Source organism: Myotis daubentonii, chromosome 14, assembly GCF_963259705.1.
Source record: "Myotis daubentonii chromosome 14, mMyoDau2.1, whole genome shotgun sequence".
Classification (NCBI taxonomy): Eukaryota; Metazoa; Chordata; class Mammalia; order Chiroptera; family Vespertilionidae; genus Myotis; species Myotis daubentonii.
Window position 1 is genome coordinate 58,058,975 of NC_081853.1, and position 19,441 is coordinate 58,078,415.

Here is a 19,441-nt window from a genome sequence, read left to right on the forward strand (position 1 = left end):
CCCTGAACCCCTACTGCCACAGCCTCTCCTGGCACTTCTTCCAGGTCGTTTCTTGACCCTCAACAACCCCCCCTCTGGCACTCGGCTCTGGCTGCACTCTGGGGCCATATCTGGGTCTTGAAGGTTATGAGCAGAGCAGCGGCCTGGGCTGTGGGTGGAGACGGCGAGGGGGGTGGGGGGGGAAGCCCAGATGAGATACCAGCTGTCCTGTGACCAATGGCCTGGGAAGACACAGCTGTCGCACCCCCTGCCTCCCACCCCCGGGCAGTGTCCCAGGGCTACCCAGCCCCTTCCCGGCAGGTAGTCACATTAAGCCTCCCAGCTGGCCTGTCCATCCCAGGCAGGGCACTCGGGGGCAGGCCCAGAGCCTCCAGCTGCCAGAAACAGATCTTCCTTTCTCCCGACTCCCAGGCCAAGGCCACAACTGCCTCCAGACTGTCTGGGAGAGTGGCCAGCCCCAGGCCACAAGGCAGGAGGCAGGAGCTGGGGCGGGGCTGCAGCCAGAGGAATCCCTAAGTGCCCATCCTTGCAGGGGCCCAGGCTGAGGGGCTCCTGCCCTGGACCTGCAGGGGCTGACCTGCTTGGGCAGAGCCTATGGCAGGGCCTTCCCACCTCCCCCTACCCCCCCTACCCCCCCCCCCCCGGTTTCACTGAGTTGTCTGCCTCTCCCCTCCCCACCGCCCCCCACGAGGAAACAGACTGGTCTCAGCAGGCTGACACAAGTGCTAAGGAGGGCTCACCTGTGGGCAGAACTTCTGGGGAGCACACCCACCCACTCTGAGGGGTGCAGAGCTGGTAAGGCCGGGGAGGCCCAAAGGTGAGCAGCTCAAAAGCCACCTTGGACTGGGCCTGCCTGGCCCCCATCTCCCCACCCTACCCCCTCATGTCCCAGAACGTGTCGAAGTACGGGAAAAGAGACGCTTGGAGGCAATGGCATTGTAATAAAGACACTGCTTTTATTTAGTTTGATATGTCTCTATACAGAATGCAGAAAACACATCTTAAACCCATACAGAAGGAAATAAAACACGCCAGTGGTTGGTGAACACTTGAATGTGAGATTGGCTGTCTCACAGAGTCCGACGCAGCGGCCATCAGCAGCCCGCACAGGGGGAGGGGGAACTGCCTGCAAAGGCATTGTTGCTCTTGTTATTCTGTTCACTGCCCCAGCGCCTCCAGTTGCTATGGCAACAGGCCATTCTGGGCCAGCCACATCTCTGTATGGCCGTGCCCCACGGTGGGGTTGCTAGGGGCAACTGAGCTGTTTGGAAAGCCTTTCAGAGCCCTCACCTGGAACACCAGAATTGTTTACTTTCTGATGAGGTCATCAAAAATTGTCTCTCAGGTCAGACCCCACTTGTGCTCCTGCCTCTGGGGCATAGGGGAAACTCCGGCTTGGATCAGGGCTTGGAGGCACAAGGCCCGGGCACCAGAGGTCCACTGAGCCTCCATCTGCAGGCGCCCCCACAGGGCACTGCCCACTCAAGCTCCCACTGGGGCCGGGCAGGGGAGAGAGGGGCTGGGCCCTGCGGAGAAGGCCCAGGGGAAAGACCCTCTGGAGGGCACGGTGGAGACCCCCCGACGGCCCTCCCTCCGGAGGCAGCACACATGATCCTCTGCAAAAAGGTCTATATGGCTTAGAAGTGGCTGCTCGGTGTGCAAAGGGAGCCTGGCTCCACCCACCGCCCTCCATCACATTATTGCAAAAGGCATTCCTCCCTTAAAGGTACCGCCAGTACCTCTCAGGCCTCAAGTCAGCTCAAATGGTTCCTCCCAAAGGAGGAGAATCCAAGCAGAGGGGGCGCCCCTGAGTCATGGGACAGAGATGCAGATGGACGGACGGACACTGCTAAAAAAGGCAAAAGGAGCCCCAGTGTAATTCCAGAATTTAAGCCGATAAGAAAGGAAGGGGCAAAAAAAAAAAAAGAAGAAGAAGAAGAAAGAAGGAAGGGGTAAAAAATAAAACCAAATCAAAATGAGCAAAGCCGTCAGTTCCATGGAGTCGACACTAAGAGCTTGTACAAACTGCTGTAAGCATCACCATTTTAAATCTTTTTTTAATAAAACAATTTGAGGCTGTATAAAAACTTTAGTAAAAAATTAGCTTTGAGAGCCCACAGGTTTTCACTGTGAACTATTGCTGGCACTCCTCCCCAGCCGCCAGCCTTTCCCAGCCGTCAGGCCCCAGGCCTGGGACTGGAGCGCCAGAAAGGGGGAGGGGGGTCGGGGGGGGGGCTGTGGACTGTTGGGACAATGTGGCCAAGGTCAAGTGAGGAAAGAGCATCACATGACAAAAATATTGCATCTTCACCAAAATGTCCCCCACTGAGTGTTTCTAAAACCGTGATACTCCTTTTAGGGGAAAACACAGAAGGGAAAAGAAACCAGGCTGCTATGGTCGAGCCCCTCGACCCCCGACGCCCCATGAGCGGCTGGCCCGCCCTGCAGCACCTAGGTTGGGGCCGTGGCCCGCTGCCTCTTGGAGTCCCGTTTCTATGGAAATGAAGACCCCTGGGTGGTGAGCTGCGAGCGTGCATGGGGTGGGGTGATGTCCACGGCCCAGAGGCCCCTCCAGCTTCCAGCCCTTGGCTACAGCGGGAGGGCAAGCCCAGCACCAGGGCCCTGGCCCCTAAGCCAGGGCCGGGAGGCCCCCAGTCAGGCTCTGGGGGATCGGAGCAACCAGGTTGACGTAGTGTGAAAAAATAGGATTCCTTTGATAAAAAAGACTGTCCCTTGGTCTTCTAAGTTTGAAACACCCTGGGAGCTTATTTTTAGCAAAGCAATTTCCCACACCCACCCAAAAATTACACATACAAGTTTAGGTAAACAGCAGATTAAATGTAAAAACTTAACCTTAAGAAAGTCCTTTGAATGTAATCTTTAGCTACTGTTTTCCATGTTACATCCTGCAGCTAGACACACGTGAATAGAAAAAACAGTACAGTTAGTGTTAAAGGCAAAACGCAGAGGCCGAGGCCGCCCAGCACTGCCTGCGAGCTCATCGGCTCCTCACTCTCCAGCCACCTCCATCCCACGGTGCTTCAGAGCCAGCCAGCCACACGCAGCGAAGAACTCTCTATGAACAAACAAAAGCTGTTAGGCAAAAAGAAAAGTAAAAATGTCCCCAAAGCCTCTCCAGCCGCTTTGGGGTTAGGAGGACAGAGAGGCGGGCGTGTCCAGCCCCGCGTCAGTGTGTGCTAGGTCAGGTGTCGGCGCCCAGTGGGCGGTGGTCAGCAGGCCACCGGTCTCCACGACAACACCGTGTTGTCTCCAGGGCCCTGCCCTACCCTGCCTCCACCTAGGCGCTTGTGGGTTAAGGGGGCACGTAGGGAGGGGGTGACCGGTATGGGGTCATGTTCTTGGGGCGGGAGCCCTTGCCCTCCATGGGAGCGGTGAAGGGCGGGGGCGGCTGGTAGGGAGGCGCGTTGGGGTCCTCCTCGCGCAGGGGCGTGTACTCTCCCACGGTGTCCTGGTTGAGAGGAGTGGTCTCGGGCACGCTCTGGTTGGGGTACTCGGGCGGCGGGAGGGGGGCTTTCTCCTCCTGCAGGATGAGCGGCATGCTGGAGGAGGGGGGCGGCTTGGAGTCGTCCAGCTCGTCGGCGAAGATGATGGGCACGCCCTTCTTGATGAAGGTGGCCTGGTCCTCCAGCGTGAGCTTGCCCTTCCGCTTCTTGCGATAGCAGATCATGGCGATGATGCCGGCGATGAGCAGGATGGCAGCGACCACCACGGCCGGGATGACCGTGTGCAGGTACACGTCATCCTCGCTGCTCTTCTCGGGGTCCCTGTCGGGCACCGCGGTGGTCGGCGCCTCAGAGGGCACCCGCCTGGGCGGCGCCACAGGGATGAACTGCAGGTGTCGGCAGCTCCCGGCGCCCGTCACAGCCACGCTCAAGGCCTTGAAGTCGGGCTCCAGGGCGTTGGAGAAGGCGGCCCGGGGTTTCCCGTCATCCTCGGCGATCCTCCGGCTCAGCCCCATGACCTGCTCCTTGGGGCAGGGCTCCAGGGGCAGCGTGTTGTTGGTCCACTCCACCACGATGGAGCCCCGGGTGATGTTCTGCAGGGTGACGGTGCTGCAGTTGCGGTCCCCGAAGGCGAAGGCCAGCTTCCTCACCAGCGCGATCTTCTTGTGGATGTCGTTCACCACTGGCGCCGGGTCGCCCGCCAACGTGGCCTTGAAGCGCGCGGGCGCCTTGTCCCCCTGCGGGCGCCTGTGGACGTGGATCTCGAAGGCGTCGGCGGCCGACAGGCCGCCCTTGTCGGTGGCGTGCAGGAAGTACTCGTGCTTGCCCACGTGGCTGCTGTCGGGCAGGCCGTACATGAGCTGGCTGTTGCTGTTGAACTGCACCCACGACTTCTCGCCCACCAGCTGCTGCTCCCGGAGCTTGAGGGTCAGCTTGAGCTTGTCTGTGGTGGTGTCCTCCTTGTCGTAGAAGGTGTCTGGCGGGATCTTCATCTCAAAGTAGGTGCCGACCCAGGCGTCCACCTTGTCGATGTGGTTCTTGAGCTCCGGGCGCTGGTTGGGCTCCCCTCCGCGGGGCACCCCGCTGGTGGTGGTGCGGATGCGTGTAGGCGGGGAGGCCGTTTCCAGTCTGGTGATGGGCGCTTTGGTGGTGACCCGGGGCACCGGTCGGGGGGTGCGTGGCTTCTTGGTCGGCCTTCGAGTCGTGGTGGTTGAGGAGTCAGTAGAAGGCGTGGCTGGTTTTGGCGTGGATACTCGTGGCTTCTTGGTGGTAGCCGTGGGAGGGGTAGCAACCGCCGTGGGCTCCACGTAGCCAGGAATGGTCATCGTGGGGCGGATCTGACCAGGAACCGTGGTGCCAGCTTCTGACACCCGAGTGGGCTGGATGGGGCCCAGGGTTGGGGTCTGAATAATGGCCCCGCGGGTGCGAATGGTGACTGTGGGCTTCCCAGGAACAGGGTCCCTGACCGGAGGAGCCATGGTCTCTGTGGGAGGAGCAATGGCTGGAGACGTGGGGGTGGGCACGATCCTGGATGGCGGCTCCTGGACGGCGGTGGTGGGGGGGCCGATGGCAGTGACAGGCGTGGGTGTGGCATGGATCTGCCGCCGGATGCGTTTGGGGAGAGGGGGCTTCTTGTTGGCGATGTGCCAACCCACGACGGGGTAGCCGAGCTGGGCGGACATGGCCCCTTCCCGGGCAGGCGCCTCCACGCCGCGAATGTCAGGCACACTGTTCTGGTTCAGGGAGCAGCCCAGCCTCCAGGACAGCAGGGCCCCGTTCTCCACCACCTTCTTGGCGTTGCCTGGGCCGGCCATGAAGGCAGACATGTCGAACAGCCGGTTGTTCACCACGGGCACCAGCTTCATGCTGTGCGGCTCCACCCCCGAGAAGCTCCGCATGCTGCGCAGCAGGGCGACCCTTTGCTGCGGGCTCATCTTGGTGAGGTCGGCGTCCAGAATGACCGTCAGCACGGTCACGGGCTCGTCCGCAGCACAGGCAGAGGGCGCCAGCTCCCCGGGCTCGGGCGCCGCCCGCACGGCCTGCAGCTCGCTGTGGTCCTCCGGGTAAACCTCGATGGAGAACACGCTGGAGGCCTGGGGGACGTGGCTCCCGTTGGCCCCCGGCCGTGCAGCACTCACCGAGATGTAATGCACCCCCTTATCGGTGTCGAGGGGGAGGCCCTCCAGGCTGCGGCTCTGCGGGTCCCAGTGCAGCCAGGGCGGCAAGGCCTCCTTCCCGGCAGCCGATACCTGGAAGAGACACCGGCATGAGGTGAGTGCTGCTGTCGCTGCCTCACCTGGAAACCGTCACCATTACCAACTGGCCTCCCTGAACTGTGCGACAGGGGTGAGGTGTCGCTCAGAGCTCCTGCTGAGGGAACCGCTCCTCTGTCAGGCTCACTGAGCTGTCGGGAGAGACGGGGCTGCCGGGAAGGGGGGAGGGGGGGGCTAGCTTGAAAGGTCCGGGCCACATGGTGGCGAGACAGCGGGGCTGGCACTCGAACAGGTCTCATCCCAGAGAACGGAGGCACTGGGGCTCAAGAATGCTGTGGGCCCACAAGGTGCTCGGTGCTTGAGCATCGACCTAGGAACCAGGAAGTCATGGTTTGATTCTGGTCAAGGGCACATGCCCGGGTTGCGGGCTTAATCCACAGTGTAGGTGTGCAGGAGGCAGCCAATCAATAAGTCTCTCTCATCATGGATGTTTCTCTCTCTCTCCCTCTCCCTTCCTCTCTGAAATCAATAAAAATATATTAAGTAAAACAGAACACTGTGGGGCGTATAGCAGCGACAGGTCGGCCACCTCCTTGCCCTCTGCAGACACCACCTTCCACCCTGGGAGGGGCACCGCCATCTGATATTCCGCTAGTCCCCGTCCTCTGCCAACTCACTAACCATTCGCTGCAAACACAGCCAGCATCAGAACTGGTAAATATCTGTAGAAATTGCTATTTTCAGATCCATGAAAAACATTAAATATATTTTCCTTTACAAGCTTTTTTAGCTATAAAAAATATTTATTTCAAATGCTTTGGCTAAAAAACTTGTGCTTTCCTTTTTTACTTCTATTATGTTAAATATGTAAACAGCCTCAATCACCTATAAACATATAAAGCAAAGTTTGAATGCTCATTTTGCAAAAAAACATGAAGCAAAGATGTGAGGCCCAATGGAGCAGCTGGGGAACCGTGAGCTGTTTCACAGGGCGGGCAGGACCTGGGGTCCTGAGAGGTGGCAGCAGGTGAGCGGGGTGTGGACCTCGGCCTCTGCCCCCCAAGAATGTTTCCTAAGCCTCCGCCCCACAGCCACCACTGAGCGGAGAGCACCCCTGGCAGAGGGGGGGTCGGGGGGAAGGGGGGCCTGGATGGCGCTCTGGGTGAAGTCAGGAAGGAAAAGCCACCTGTACAGAGACCAGGAGAGGCTCCAAAGGTGGGTGCCAACTGGCTGGCCAGGCCCAGGGGACATTCCTGAGTGTCCAGGCAGCTAGGCCTGTGCCCGGCCCTGACTTCCTCCAGCAGCAGATGAGCAAGCCGCCCAGTGCTTTCCCATGGCTGCCCCGCTGCACAGGGCCCCTTAGAACAGAGAAGGGCCACCCCTCCAGCATCCCATCTGCTGACCCAGCAGCCACCGAGTGCTGTGGGCTTTCCTAGGAATAAACTCAGGCCACTCTCTGGCCTGGGCTCCCACACAGCCAAGTCACACTCTTCCATGTCGATGGCGTGTCACACAGGAGCACACGTGAAAGAAAAGCCCAGGTTTCACCGAAGCAAGTGAAAATGCTCAGAGTCTAACTGGAAGACCGAGAGCAGAACCGGCAGCTTTGTGTTGATTACTGAGACCAGTTCTTTCACTCGGGTCTGCCTCCAGCGCCACAGGCAGAGGACAAGCCCTGTCAGAAGAACGGAGCCAAGACTCCAACCTGCGCCCCTGCCTGCCTTCGCCTCTGCAGATTCTGGCTCCTCGGGGGCCTAGAGCCCCGGCCAGGCCTGGCCACAGGACAGGCCCTCGACCTGGGTCTGCAGCCTGAGGCAGACGGCTCCCAGCGCCTTGGGGTCACCGAGACAGGAAGGAAAGGCCCTAAGTGAGCTCTAAGCCCTGCACCGCAGAGCATCGTGGTTCTGGCAGGGCGGCCGGCAGCACTCTGCAGGACACTGACTTGCTTAATAGAAGGGCTTGGTCCTGCATTCATACCTCCCAGCAGAGCTCAAAGCATCCAAGGGAATAAGGAGACCGCAGGAGCAACACACCCGATTCCACAGGAACCAGCCAAGTCCAGGACGAGCTGCACCCGCATTCCCAAGGCCGCGTGGGGAAAGCCCCTGAACGGAGGTCTGACCTGCCCGGGGGCTGGCAGCATCCACAGCACCGAGGGTTCCCCCAGCGGCCCGTCCCCCAGCGCTCTGTGGAGGCAACCCCTGCTCACTTGAGAGAGCAGGAGCCTCAGTCCATGGAGTCGGACAGCCTCCCAGCTTTCAGAACGTGGGCCACTTCCCTCTCGGGGCCCAAGGGGGGAGCAGGATGCGAGAGTTCCTGCTGAGAGACAGCCTCCGTGACAAGCCAGGACTCATCCTGTAACGACAGCCTCCCCGAGGGGAAGCCCCATCGGCAGGAGCCTGGGCTGAGGCCCAGGTCCAGGCAGGTTGAGGCCCGACCCACCCTCAGCCCGTTTTCTCATCTGTAAAGAGGGAGGCGATGCCATTCCGTCACAGCACCAGGCACGTGCTGAATGCTTGGCGCTGCTTCCCCACCCACCCCCACCCACCCGGACACAGTGAAGCTGCAGCGCGAACGGGTCAGGGCATGCCCAGGCCCCACTCCCCAGCCCCCTTCCTAACTGGCCTTGGACCCGGAACCTGAGGCCTGGTCTCCCGAGTCATCCCCAAAGCAGAAGCTCAAGGCACCCGGGGAACAAGACTGCGGGAGGGGAAGCCGGGTCTTCTCGGGGACAGGCCGGCTGGGCCCTCGGACCCGCTTCCCTGTCCGCAGCCCCGGATGGGAGCCCCGGGGGCCCGAGCAGGGGAGGACGTGCTGTGGGGCCCCAACTCCGGCACTCACTTCCTCCCCGTCTCCGGCAGGTGCGCCGGGCGGCCTACCTGCACCCAGGCTCTCACTGTCTCTGGAGCCACACTGCTCCCACCCGCAACTCCCTCCTGAGGCTGCTGGGCTGGGAGCGGCGGCGAGAGGCCGGGATGCTCCGGCACCAGCACGTGAGGCGGGGGACACCCCCGCCTGCAGTGGCGGAGACAGGCCTGCTGACCTTACAACGCAGCGCCTGGGAAGGAGCCTTCGGGCGGCAGGGGAACACCGCACCCGCAGGAGGCAGAATCCACCTGAGAATACCCCAGGCCAGAAAGAGCCAGAAACCTCTGCCGCTTCAGCAGCCAGCCCTCAGCGCGGACATGCTTCTGAGGCGGAAGGCAAGCCCGGCGCAGAGGAAAGTAAGACCTCGGACCGCACGTGCCGCGTCAGCAATCTTGGTCCATGAAGTACATCCAAAACCCTGAGAGCCAAAACCACGGAGGCCGGGCAGGCCCAGGAGCAAAGGCTGCCCGCAATGAACCCGAGCAAGGCCTGGGGGACTGCCCCGGGGAAGATGTGGGGCTCCCCTCAGTGTGGACCAGCAGACTAGTAACAGACCCCTGCTGGTCCCGGGACGGTCTCTCCCACAGTCCACCCTCAAACCCGGCTGAGGAAGCGGCGGCTCCCGTGCTAACACCAGGCAGCACGAGCGCCCCCCTCAGGGCCCCTCCCCGCCCGGAGAAGAGCTCCCCTTCCTTAGTCCTCGCTCAGCAAAGGGCTCCATGCACAGGGTGCCAGCTGCAACGGGAAGACCCGCTGAAACCGGACTCGCCCTGGGGCCGAATTAATTCTATGACCTTTGGCTTCTGGAACCAAGAAAACCCGTTTTACCACCTAGACCAGGGGTGGGCAAACTTTTTGACTCGAGGGCCACAATGGGTTCTTAAACTGGCCCGGAGGCCCGAACAAAAGCATGGATGGAGTGTTTGTGTGAACTAATATAAATTCAAAGTAAACATCATTACATAAAAGGGTACGGTCTCTTTTTTCAATAGTTTTATTCATTTCAAACGAATGCCCACGGCTGACCTAGACCCCACACCTGGGTGTCTGACCCAGGCAGGAGTTGTAGGACTTGGACGTGGCCAGAGAAGACTCCAGAGAGATGGGTGGACACCGCCACACCATGTCACCGGTGAGCTGATGATGCCAGCAAAGAGGCAATGAAGTTTCATCAACTGCGCTTGGTGAGCATTTTCTCACGCTGCAAACCTTTTGGAGGGTTCCTTCGGGCCTTAGTCGTGACCCTTCCAACTAACCCTCAAGACGGGACAGTCAGGGGTCAGCTGAGCCTTTCCCTGAACCCCCCAAAGGTGTACTGGAGGGTCTTCTCAGTGGCCCACTTCAAAGTGGCCCCACCTGCGTCCTGTAACCCCCTGCCAGGGCCTCTAGCAGCCTGCCCTGGCAAGACCCGACCTCCCTGAGCCCGGCCCCTGCTCCTGGCCCCTCGTCACGTGGCAGAGCTGGGCCAGCTGCAGCTGTCTGCCCGGCCCCACAGGCACTGTCCTGGAGGCTCTCCGACACAGTGGGTCAGGGCCGACTGTGTGGTCTCCTCCGCTCAGGGAGGCGGGAGGCAAGCACCAGAGGCCCCCTGTGCTCACATCCAGGGGGATCCCGGTCTGTGTCATGGACCATGACAATGAGACTAATCTGTTCTGCGGCCAACATCAACCTCTGCAAACGACACACATGGGCAACCTCATGGCTGGGCCGGGCTGCGGGGAGGTCAACAGGAAGAGCCTCTGGCTTGAGGTCAAAGGTGAAGACATTCTCCCCACAGAAGGTGAAGAGCCATGGTGGGAGGGGTGCAAGTAACGCAGAGCCACGCCCACGAAAGACCATCGATCCCTGCTAGCCATGCAGGCCTCACACCAGCACGTGGCTCTTGCCACAAAGGCCACGGCCACAGGACCACACTGTGAACACACCTGTCCAACCCAGTCGTGCCTTTCTGGTCTGATTATGAAGTGTTTACCTAATGGTACCTGCTCTCACCTAAAAACAAAAATTAACCTTATTCCCCAAGAGTGAGGGACAGCTGAGCATAGTGACAGCCACTGATAACCTCTCAGAGTCGGTCCCTCTGTCCCAAGCCCTGCCATCATCTATTTTCACTCTGTCATGTCCTTTCAGTCCTTGTCAGTATTTATTTCAAAACACAGAAGCTATATTCTCCTAAGTATCTGAGTTGATGCGTCCAGGCAAATGCTATTCTGACAACCCACCCAGGGCTGCCGGCCCTCCACCCGCCTCTCCGGTGTGGCGCTCACAAGGGGCCCATTCAGAGCCGGGCAACACCCACTCGCGGCAGGAAGAGACCCAGTTCATCTCACGCAGGCGGGTGCCACAAAGCCCTCAAGCATCCGAAGAAACGCTCCTTTCATGAGCTCCCCTTCCCGGCCAAAGAGAGTGGCCATTGTTCTCCGAGGAACAATTGGGGGCCGTGCCAGCGCTGAGAGCAGGGCCCCAGGAAGGGCTGCTCCCAGGCTGCCGGCATCTTGGGCTGAAGGAAAGTCACATTGTCTCCGGGCCAGGGGGCTGAGGGGCACCAGGGGTGAAAGCCATCCGGGCGGCACCACTAACAGGAGGCATCTGAGGGGCCTTGAGGGGGCAGCCCGGTCCCTTCACGAGAGGCCCCCCCACCCCCGCCAGAGGAAGGGCTGGGGCGTCTCCTCACCCTCCGCAGCCAGGGAGCCACACTCCCTCAGTCAGAGGAAGGCGCCCTCGCGAGGGAGCCAGCGGCAGGCGGGTAAGGGGCACTGTGGGTCCGCCCAGCAGGGCAAGCTGGAGTCGGGGGCCTGGCCCCCAGAGACCAGAGACCCTGGGAGGAGGGAGGGTGCCCTAGGGTCCAAGGCAGCTGTGAGAGCCAAGAACAGCACGACCGGGCTGAGCTCTGTACACGGCATCCCTCTGGCCCACAGGAGCCCGCCAGGACCACCTGCTGCGGGGTCCTGAGGCCGCAGGGGAGGCTCGCGGCACAGGTCTCCCAGGAAGGTCAGGCGGCCACCAGGGCCGGCAGTGGCTGCGCCCCTTCTCGCATCATCGAGTCCATGGAGTCCACTGGGAGGTAAGCGGAACAGAGGTGAAACAGGGGCGCAGCGTGCTGGCCAGGCTGAGGCGGGACGCGGCTCCGGATGGGAAGGTGTCGGGTGTGGGGCAGAGCACAGGCTCAGGCCTCAGGCCCACCTTCCAGGCAGGCGGCTCCCTCTGCTTCCCGGCCTGCGGCTTCCCTGCAGCCTGGTGCATCCAGTGTGGGCACCGCAATGGGCACACCTGGCTGACGCCAAGCACACACCCTCTGCCACTGTGATGCCCCGAGTTGCTCCAACCTCCTGAAACAGCATAACCCACGGCCCACACAGCTCACAACGGCTCGGCAGGCGGCCCTGCAGCTCACTAGCATGAGACCTAACCTTCTATCCTTGCAGCGCCTGCTGCAAACACTGCCTTCTCCCATTGCAACCCCAGGCACAGCCCTGACCCCTCAGCGAGGGTGAGCATCCCACCGGTGAGCTCAGCAGATCTCGGGCGGACGCTCTCCCACAAGTCCTCACGAGGCAGCCAGCCATGTCCAAAGTGGCCAGAAGACCTGCTCTCCTAGGAACCCACAGGAGGCTGAGTCTCATCGCCCCCACATGGGCTGGCATTCTCCCTGCACACGGCCAGGCAGGCTGACAACCCAAAGCAGGTTTGCAGGCCCTGGAGAGGCCTCACTCCTTCTGCCAGCCCATACGCATTTGAGGGCCTACCGTGTGACAGAAAGAATCCCAAGTACAGAAATTTGCTAAGAAGGTACCATAGGGTTCTGTGGGACAGCGCCTTTCACCGGGTGGAGGGAAAGGACTCCAAGGCCCCGGGGATGTTCAGGTTGGTGCAGGTGATGCCGACAGAAGAAAGCCAGAGGCCTGGGGGAGCCCGAGCGTGGCAGGTGCAGCAGGAGGGCGACGGTGGCTGGGGCATGGTTTACAAAGGGAAAGGGGCTCGCTCCCGAGTGCAGCTCCTAATGGGGAGAAGGGGTTGTGAAGCCGATTAAGCTTTACAAAGATCAAACTGTCTCTTGCTTCAGTATGGAGAACACTAGGGGTCAAGAACAGAGGCGGGGCCCCTAGCCGGTTTGGCTCAGTGGATAGAGCGTCAGCCTGCGGACTGCAGGGTCCTGGGTTCAATTCCAGTCAGGGGCACGTGCCCGGGTTACGAGCTCAATCCCCAGTGGGGGCATGCAGGAGGCAGCTGATCGATGATTCTCTCTCATTGATGGCTCCCTCTCTCCCTCTCCCTTCCTCTCTGAAATCAATACAAATATATTTTTAAAAAAAAGAACAGAGGCGGGGGCCTGGGGAAAGGAGGTAAGTGGTGGCTTGGATGATGGTAAGAGTAATGAGTATGATTTGCAGGGCACCCCAACAAGGCTCCTTGGGCCCAAGATCTGCAATGTTCCTCACATACACAGAACAATGGCAGCCGTTGGAAGTTATATTCCCGCCCAGCCGGCTGGCTCAGTGGTTGAGCATCAACCTATGAACCAAGAAGTCCCATTTCGAGTCCTGGTTCGATTCCCGGTCAGGGCACATGCCCAGGTTGCGGGCTCCATCCCCAGTGTGAGGCATGCAGGAGGCAGCCAATCAATGATTCTCTCTTATCATTGATGTTTCTCTCTCTCTCCCCCGCTCCCTCTCCCTTCCTCTCTGAAATCAATAAAAATATATTTTAAGAAAAGAGAAAGTTATATTATATTCTCAGAAAATGCTTAACCCAGGGAGAACAACTCAAGCTACAGTGAATGAAAAGAGGTTAAAACATATCCAGTGTGCTCCCAGGCCTAACGCGTCTGGTGGGCATGTGACAGGCCGTCTCTCGATGAAGACAGAAAATGATGGAGGAGTTTGCTGAGTGGGAGGAACCACAAAAGATTTCCTTTTTCCCTTTTCTACAACGCATATTTATGCCCCATTATTATAATGAGGGAAACAACTCCTTTAACAGAAAGACTTCAATCCTGTGTTAGGGAAACCCAAGAGCCAGGGAGGACGGCATCTGCTCCGACTCCCCACCCGCTCTCCCGGCGGCGAGGCTGTCGGGATGAAGAGCCACACATCTTCACGTTTCTCTACAGGCTATCAGCTACTGAGTGGTCTGCTTTACAGATAAATATGCTCAGATAAAATCCTGTTTTCCAGTAAAACCTCTTTCCTCCTCCTGAGAGTAAGCCTGTTAAGCGTCTGCCAGATGCAGCAAATGCCTGGCGCACTGCAGCACTGCCAGGCACCTGTGGTCCAAGGAACCCGCGTAAGACATTCCACAGCCACTGGAAGGAGGGCAACCAGGGCGGGGTTTGGATACCCACATGGAATCTGCAGTTGCGAAAGAAATGTACCCCCAAACCGTCATTCTTCACCGAACGGTCAGACTCGCATTAGGCTTGCTGGGGGGTTATGAAGAGTGTGTGGGACCCCACAAACTAGAAAGAGCTTGTGAAGTGAGCAGCATCTTCAGAAGCGTGACCACCTCTGCGATCAAGGCCACCCTGACAACAAGCCACGACCTGCAGAGAAGGGGCCAACAGGGAAAAGGAAGTGCACGGGAGGTGGGTGCGGGTGGGCTGCCGCGGTTCAGGGAAGTGGCATCATTGCCCCTCTTGTGTCTGGGGGTGTGGGGCCTTGTAATTTCCTCTGAATCGTGAGAGATCTGGCCCTTGAAGAAAAAGGGTGCTGACCTCTGCTCTAGAGATGCTCACAGTTTGAGAGGGACACCCACGAAGCTTGGGGCATGGAGAGGGGCACGGAATTTGTGGCCGTTTCTAATCTAGATGCCTGGGCTGGGGGCAGAGAGGGGCAAGCTATGGGTAAGGACCGACGAGACTGTTCGTGCTCTGCCCAGTGGCGTACAAGGCAGTGTTGCTGTGCAGTTTCCAAGTCCAGGCCTGAGGAGACTGGCACCTCCCACGTCCTGTTTCTTGAACCACCTGATCAAGGAGCCCACCTACTGCGCCATGAGGAAATCCAAGCGGCCGTGGACAGGCCTGCATGGGAAGGCACCTAGAACCCTGACCAGCGTCCCAGCGACGCTCCCTGCTGCCAGGGAGCTTGCATTTTTATTGACTGAATTAGAGCAAATCATGCATGAGCCATCCTGGAAGCACGGCCTCCAGCCCCGAGGAGCCACTCCAGCTGGTGCCATGGGAGCAGAGGGAAGATTCCCAGATGAGCTCTGAACCCCTCAATTCCTGGCTGCAAACATGGGAGCAAAACAAATGGGTTGTTTTAAACTACTAACCTTTGGTGGTTTGAACACACCAATAGGGAGTCAGAACACTATGTGTATGTACAAGTCTAAATGCAATACAGATATAAAACTACCTTAACCAAGTATAGATATTTTTTTAAATTGGCTAGCGTTTTTAAAATATTTTTATTGATTTCAGAGAGGAAGGGAAAGGGAGAGAGAGAGAGAGAGAGAGAAACATCAATGATGAGAGAGAATCATAGATCGGCTGCCTCCTGCACGCTCCCTACTGGGGATGGAGCCCACATCCTGGGCATGTGCCCTGACTGGGAATTGAACCGTGACCTCCTGGTTCATGGGTTGATGCTCAACCACTAAGCCATACCAGCCAGGCCAAAGTATAGATCTTAAAATATTTTCAGTTTATTTTCAAGCCACACCTCTAAGGAATGAATGCTGTAGATCAGGGATAGCTGTGAGCTAAATCTGGCCTCCGCTACCTGTTTTTGTACAGCCCAGGACTAAAAACAGGTTTGTTTTCTTGCATTTTCAAGTAATTTTAAAAAATCAATAAGCAAAACAATAGCATTCCTTGACATGTGAAAATCATATGAAATTCAAATGTCACCTTCTGTGTCCATAGTGAGTGCTATTGGAGCACAGCCACGCCCACTCACTTACAGACGTCTGTGGGTCCCTGCCCCACACTGGCAGAGCTGAAAAACAGAGAAATCAGAGGGCCCATGACGCCTAACATACCATCTGGCCCTTGAAGAAAAGGTGCTGACCTCTGCTCTAGATGCTCACAGTTTGAGAGGGACACCCACGCACCCACAGGGCCACCACGCCCACTAACTCACGATTCGGAGGAAATGACCAGGTTCCCCCCCACCCCCGGACACAGCGTGGTGCTTCCGCACACAGAAGAGTCCTGTGCTGCCCGATCCCCACCCCGGATCAGCCAAGGTGCTCTTCCTGCCCTGACACGGTCTCGGATCCCCCGTTTTCCCAACTGCTTCCCCAAGGAGATGGGGCCAGCTGAAGTCTGGGTACTAATTTTGGTTCCTAGGTGACCAAATACATTAGTAAACATAGAACACTAAATTAGAGCGAAACTCCTCTATTATTCATACTTCATTTTTAAAAATAGGTTCAAAGCATTTAAAAGTTCTGTAGTTCTTGGGTTTAACACCATGGTTAATGAAAGACCTTTTCCTATACACAGGCCTTTTTCCATCAAATCCCTATGTTGATGACCTAGAGATCTTCAAGAGTACACACGCAAAGGCTTCTTAGTGGTGACACCCTCAAAACGGAGGAAGGCCCGGCTGGCGGGGCTCAGTGGTTGAGCGTCAACCTATGAACCAGGAGGTCATGGTTCCATTCCCCGTCAGGGCACATGCCCGGGTTGTGGATTCGATCCCCAGTGTGGGGCGTGCAGGAGGCAGCGGTCCATGATTCTCTCATCATGGATGTTTCTCTCTCCCTCCCTCTTCCTCTCTGAAATCAATAAAAATGTATTTTTTAAAAACAGGAGTAAGAATAAAGGTTTAGGATGCTATTCTGAGATATATGGGGACCCTCTTATGAATCTCAGTGACTGTTCCCCTCTTGAGGGACAATAAGTAGGTTCTGGAAAAACTGAGCTCAGCATTGCTGGAGCAAAGAACTGAAACACTGAAACCTCGAACTACAATGGAAGACGATTAATTCCTCCTCATTTACTCTTCAGATCCCGTCTCACCTTGACGACTTCTCCCTCAGAAGCAATTACGTCTGTTGGAATGGTCACTCGAAACGAGCGCCCGACGACAGCCGTGCCATCAGGAATGCCAGCCACCGTGGGGACAGCCTCCGGGAGGTCCGAAAGCACCGAGTGCATGGACGCCTCCAGCTGGTTCTCCCAGGCCCTGGCGGCCTCCGAGGGTTCACTTGGCCAGTGGGACTGAGTCATGGCCACGCAGAGCAGGAGGAGAAAGGTCCGCCCCCCGACGGGGAGCAGCAGCAAAAGGCCCACAGACATCCTCCTCCAGGTGAGTCTGCTCGAGCCGGTCTCACGATGAGAGGAAGTCAGTGACGTGGCCCCGAGCTGGGTCCTCACCCCCTGCACGCCTGTGCCATCCCAGAGCGCTCAGCCTGGAAAAGAAGAAGAGCGTCTCAGCCTTCAGCGATCGCATGGTTTCAAGGTTGTACACAGGCAGTTACTACCCCGTAACTGTTGTGCCAGAAACATCGATCCTGAGCTGGATCAAGTCTCATCCTGCGCTGTCCAGGACGGGCCGCCAGTCGCAGGTGGCGACCGAGCACTGGAAATGTGGCTTGCCCTGTAAATGTTAAGTACACACTGAATTTTTAAAAGTTCACATAAAAAAGAAATGTAGAGCCCTGGCTGGTTTTGCTCAGTGGATAGAGCGTCGGCCTGCAGACTGAAGGGTCCCGGGTTCGATTCCAGTCAAGAGCACATGCCCAGGTTGCGAGCTTGATCACCAGTGTGGGGCGTGCAGGGATTCCCTCTCATCATGGATGTTTCTATCTTTCTCTCCCTCTCCCTTCCTCTCTGAAATCAATAAAAATAATAATAAACAAATTTCAAAAAATGTAAAATATCTCATTAATACTTTTAAAATATTCATTACATATTGAAACAATATTTTGGAGATAAATATATCAATATTTATAAACTAGAGGCCCAGTGCATGAATTCGTGCACCAGTGGGGTCCCTCGGCCTGGCCTGCACCCTCTCGCAATCCAGGACCCTCGGGGGATGTCGGAGAGCTGGTTTCAGCCCGATCCCCACAGGACCAATCCAGGCAGAAGGGAGCCCGATCCTGTGCATTGAGGGTCTGTCTCCTGGGGGTCAGTGTGCATCATAGTGACCGGTTGACTAGTTGTTCGTTCGCTTAGGCTTTTATATATATATATAGGTAGTAAATAATTAAAAAAACATATTACATTAAATATATTATTAAAGCCCTGACCGGTTTGGCTCAGTGGATAGAGCGTCGGCCTACGGACTGAAGGGTCCCAGGTTCAATTCAGGTCAAGGGCGTGTACCTTGGTTGTAGGAGCATCCCCAGTGGGGAGTGTGCAGGAGGCGGCTGATCGATGTTTCTAACTCTCTATCCCTCTTCCTTCCTCTCTGTAAAAAATCAATAAAATATATTTTTTTAAAAAATATATATATAGATAGATAGATAGATATAGATATAGATATATATAATTAAAGTTAAATCCACTTCTTATGTTTATTCGTGTTTTGTGGCCCAGGTTCCATTTCTGTTGGGCAGTGCTGCTCTGGACCTAACTTCCACGGGACAGGAAACACAGGAGTCACGAAGACACAATCAGACAAACCCAGGATGTGGGACCTTCTACAGGACAACTGGCTTGGCTTGTCCAAATGCCGACCCCTACACACCAGGGGACTGTTCTCGATTTAGAGACCGCAGCTAGGTGCAGGGCACCCATCTTGACTAGATCCTGGATTTACTTCAAAAACAAAAAAACACACAAGTCTAGCTCGCAAGGGGTAACTGGGGAACTCTGCATGTGGGTTGGAGAGAAGTACTGTTGGTGTTTCTCTCTCATCGATGTTTCTAACTCTCTATCCCTCTCCCTTCCTCTCTGTAAAAATATCAATAAAATATATTTTAAAAATAAATAAAAAAAATAAGTCAAGAAGGCAGGGCAGGAGGGGCCCAGGACTCAAGCAGCGATGGTGGGTCCCTGGGCTTCCCTGTTGGCTCATCTGTCCCAGAACCAGAGCTGAAGAAGCTGGCAACCCAGAAATGCCAACGGATGAGACAAGAAAGGTCCCAACCAAAGTCTGCTCTCTGGCTAAAAGCAGGAGGGGCAGCCGAGCAAGACAGACAACGTGTAGACAATAGCAGCTCTCGTAGCCAGACACCACGGGAGGCCACTAGGCTTCGCTCCCACCCACCAGCAAAGGCCCCGTGGGGAACTAGACTTCCACCCTCAGGAGGCTGCGACAAGGCGCCCGAAGACCCCCTTGAGGCCATCTCGGAGGCGGCCACGCTGGGACCGCCATCCCCACTGGCCAGCAACAGCGCGCTGTCCTCGCCCTCCTGCTGCCCGAGCCCCGCAGGAAAAGTAGGTTTCAGAGCAAAGAAAATCACCGAGATAGAGAGGGCATCATATGATGACAAAAGGGCCAACCCACCAAGAAGACTAACCCTACATGTGTACGCACCAAACACAGAGCGATGAGCTATGCAAAGTAAAAACCGATAGAACTGAAAGGAAAAGACTGAAAATCCACAATCCTAATTGGGAACTTCAATACCATCCTCTCAACAACTGACAGAACCGGAAAGAAAATCAGCAAGGAAACAAGAGAACTCAAGAGTACCACCGATCAGCATCCCTCGCTCTCCACCTGACAGCAGTGTTCGTGGAACACGGACCCAGACAGACCATAGCTAGAGCCACGAACAAACCTCGACCAATTTAAAGACGTGAGATAATACTGAATGTGTTCTCCAACCACAAGGAATCAAATCAGAAATCACCGGCTAAAGGAAAACAGGAAACTCTCCAAAACACTTGAAAACCATACAACATACTTGTAAGTAATCCTGGGTCAGAGAGGAAGTTCAAGGGAAATGGAAAACTGCACTACACTGAATAAAGACAAAACCAGGTTTGTCTCAGAACAA

General features: G+C 56.9%; 1 protein-coding gene across 4 annotated transcripts in view; it reads right to left on the bottom strand.

Moving 5' to 3' along the window:
* Nucleotides 1–936: 936 nt before the first annotated feature.
* Nucleotides 937–19,441, bottom strand: part of DAG1 (dystroglycan 1) — a 50,470-nt gene continuing 31,965 nt past the window's right edge. For all 4 annotated transcript variants that reach the window (XM_059664732.1, XM_059664730.1, XM_059664729.1 and 1 more), the window contains 2 exons: nt 16,509–16,900; nt 937–5,713 (listed from right to left, as the gene is read on the bottom strand). In XM_059664732.1, the coding sequence (XP_059520715.1) occupies nt 3,314–5,713; nt 16,509–16,787 (2,679 nt within the window). In that variant the 5' untranslated portion in view covers nt 16,788–16,900 and the 3' untranslated portion in view covers nt 937–3,313. The remainder of the gene's footprint in view (nt 5,714–16,508; nt 16,901–19,441) is intronic.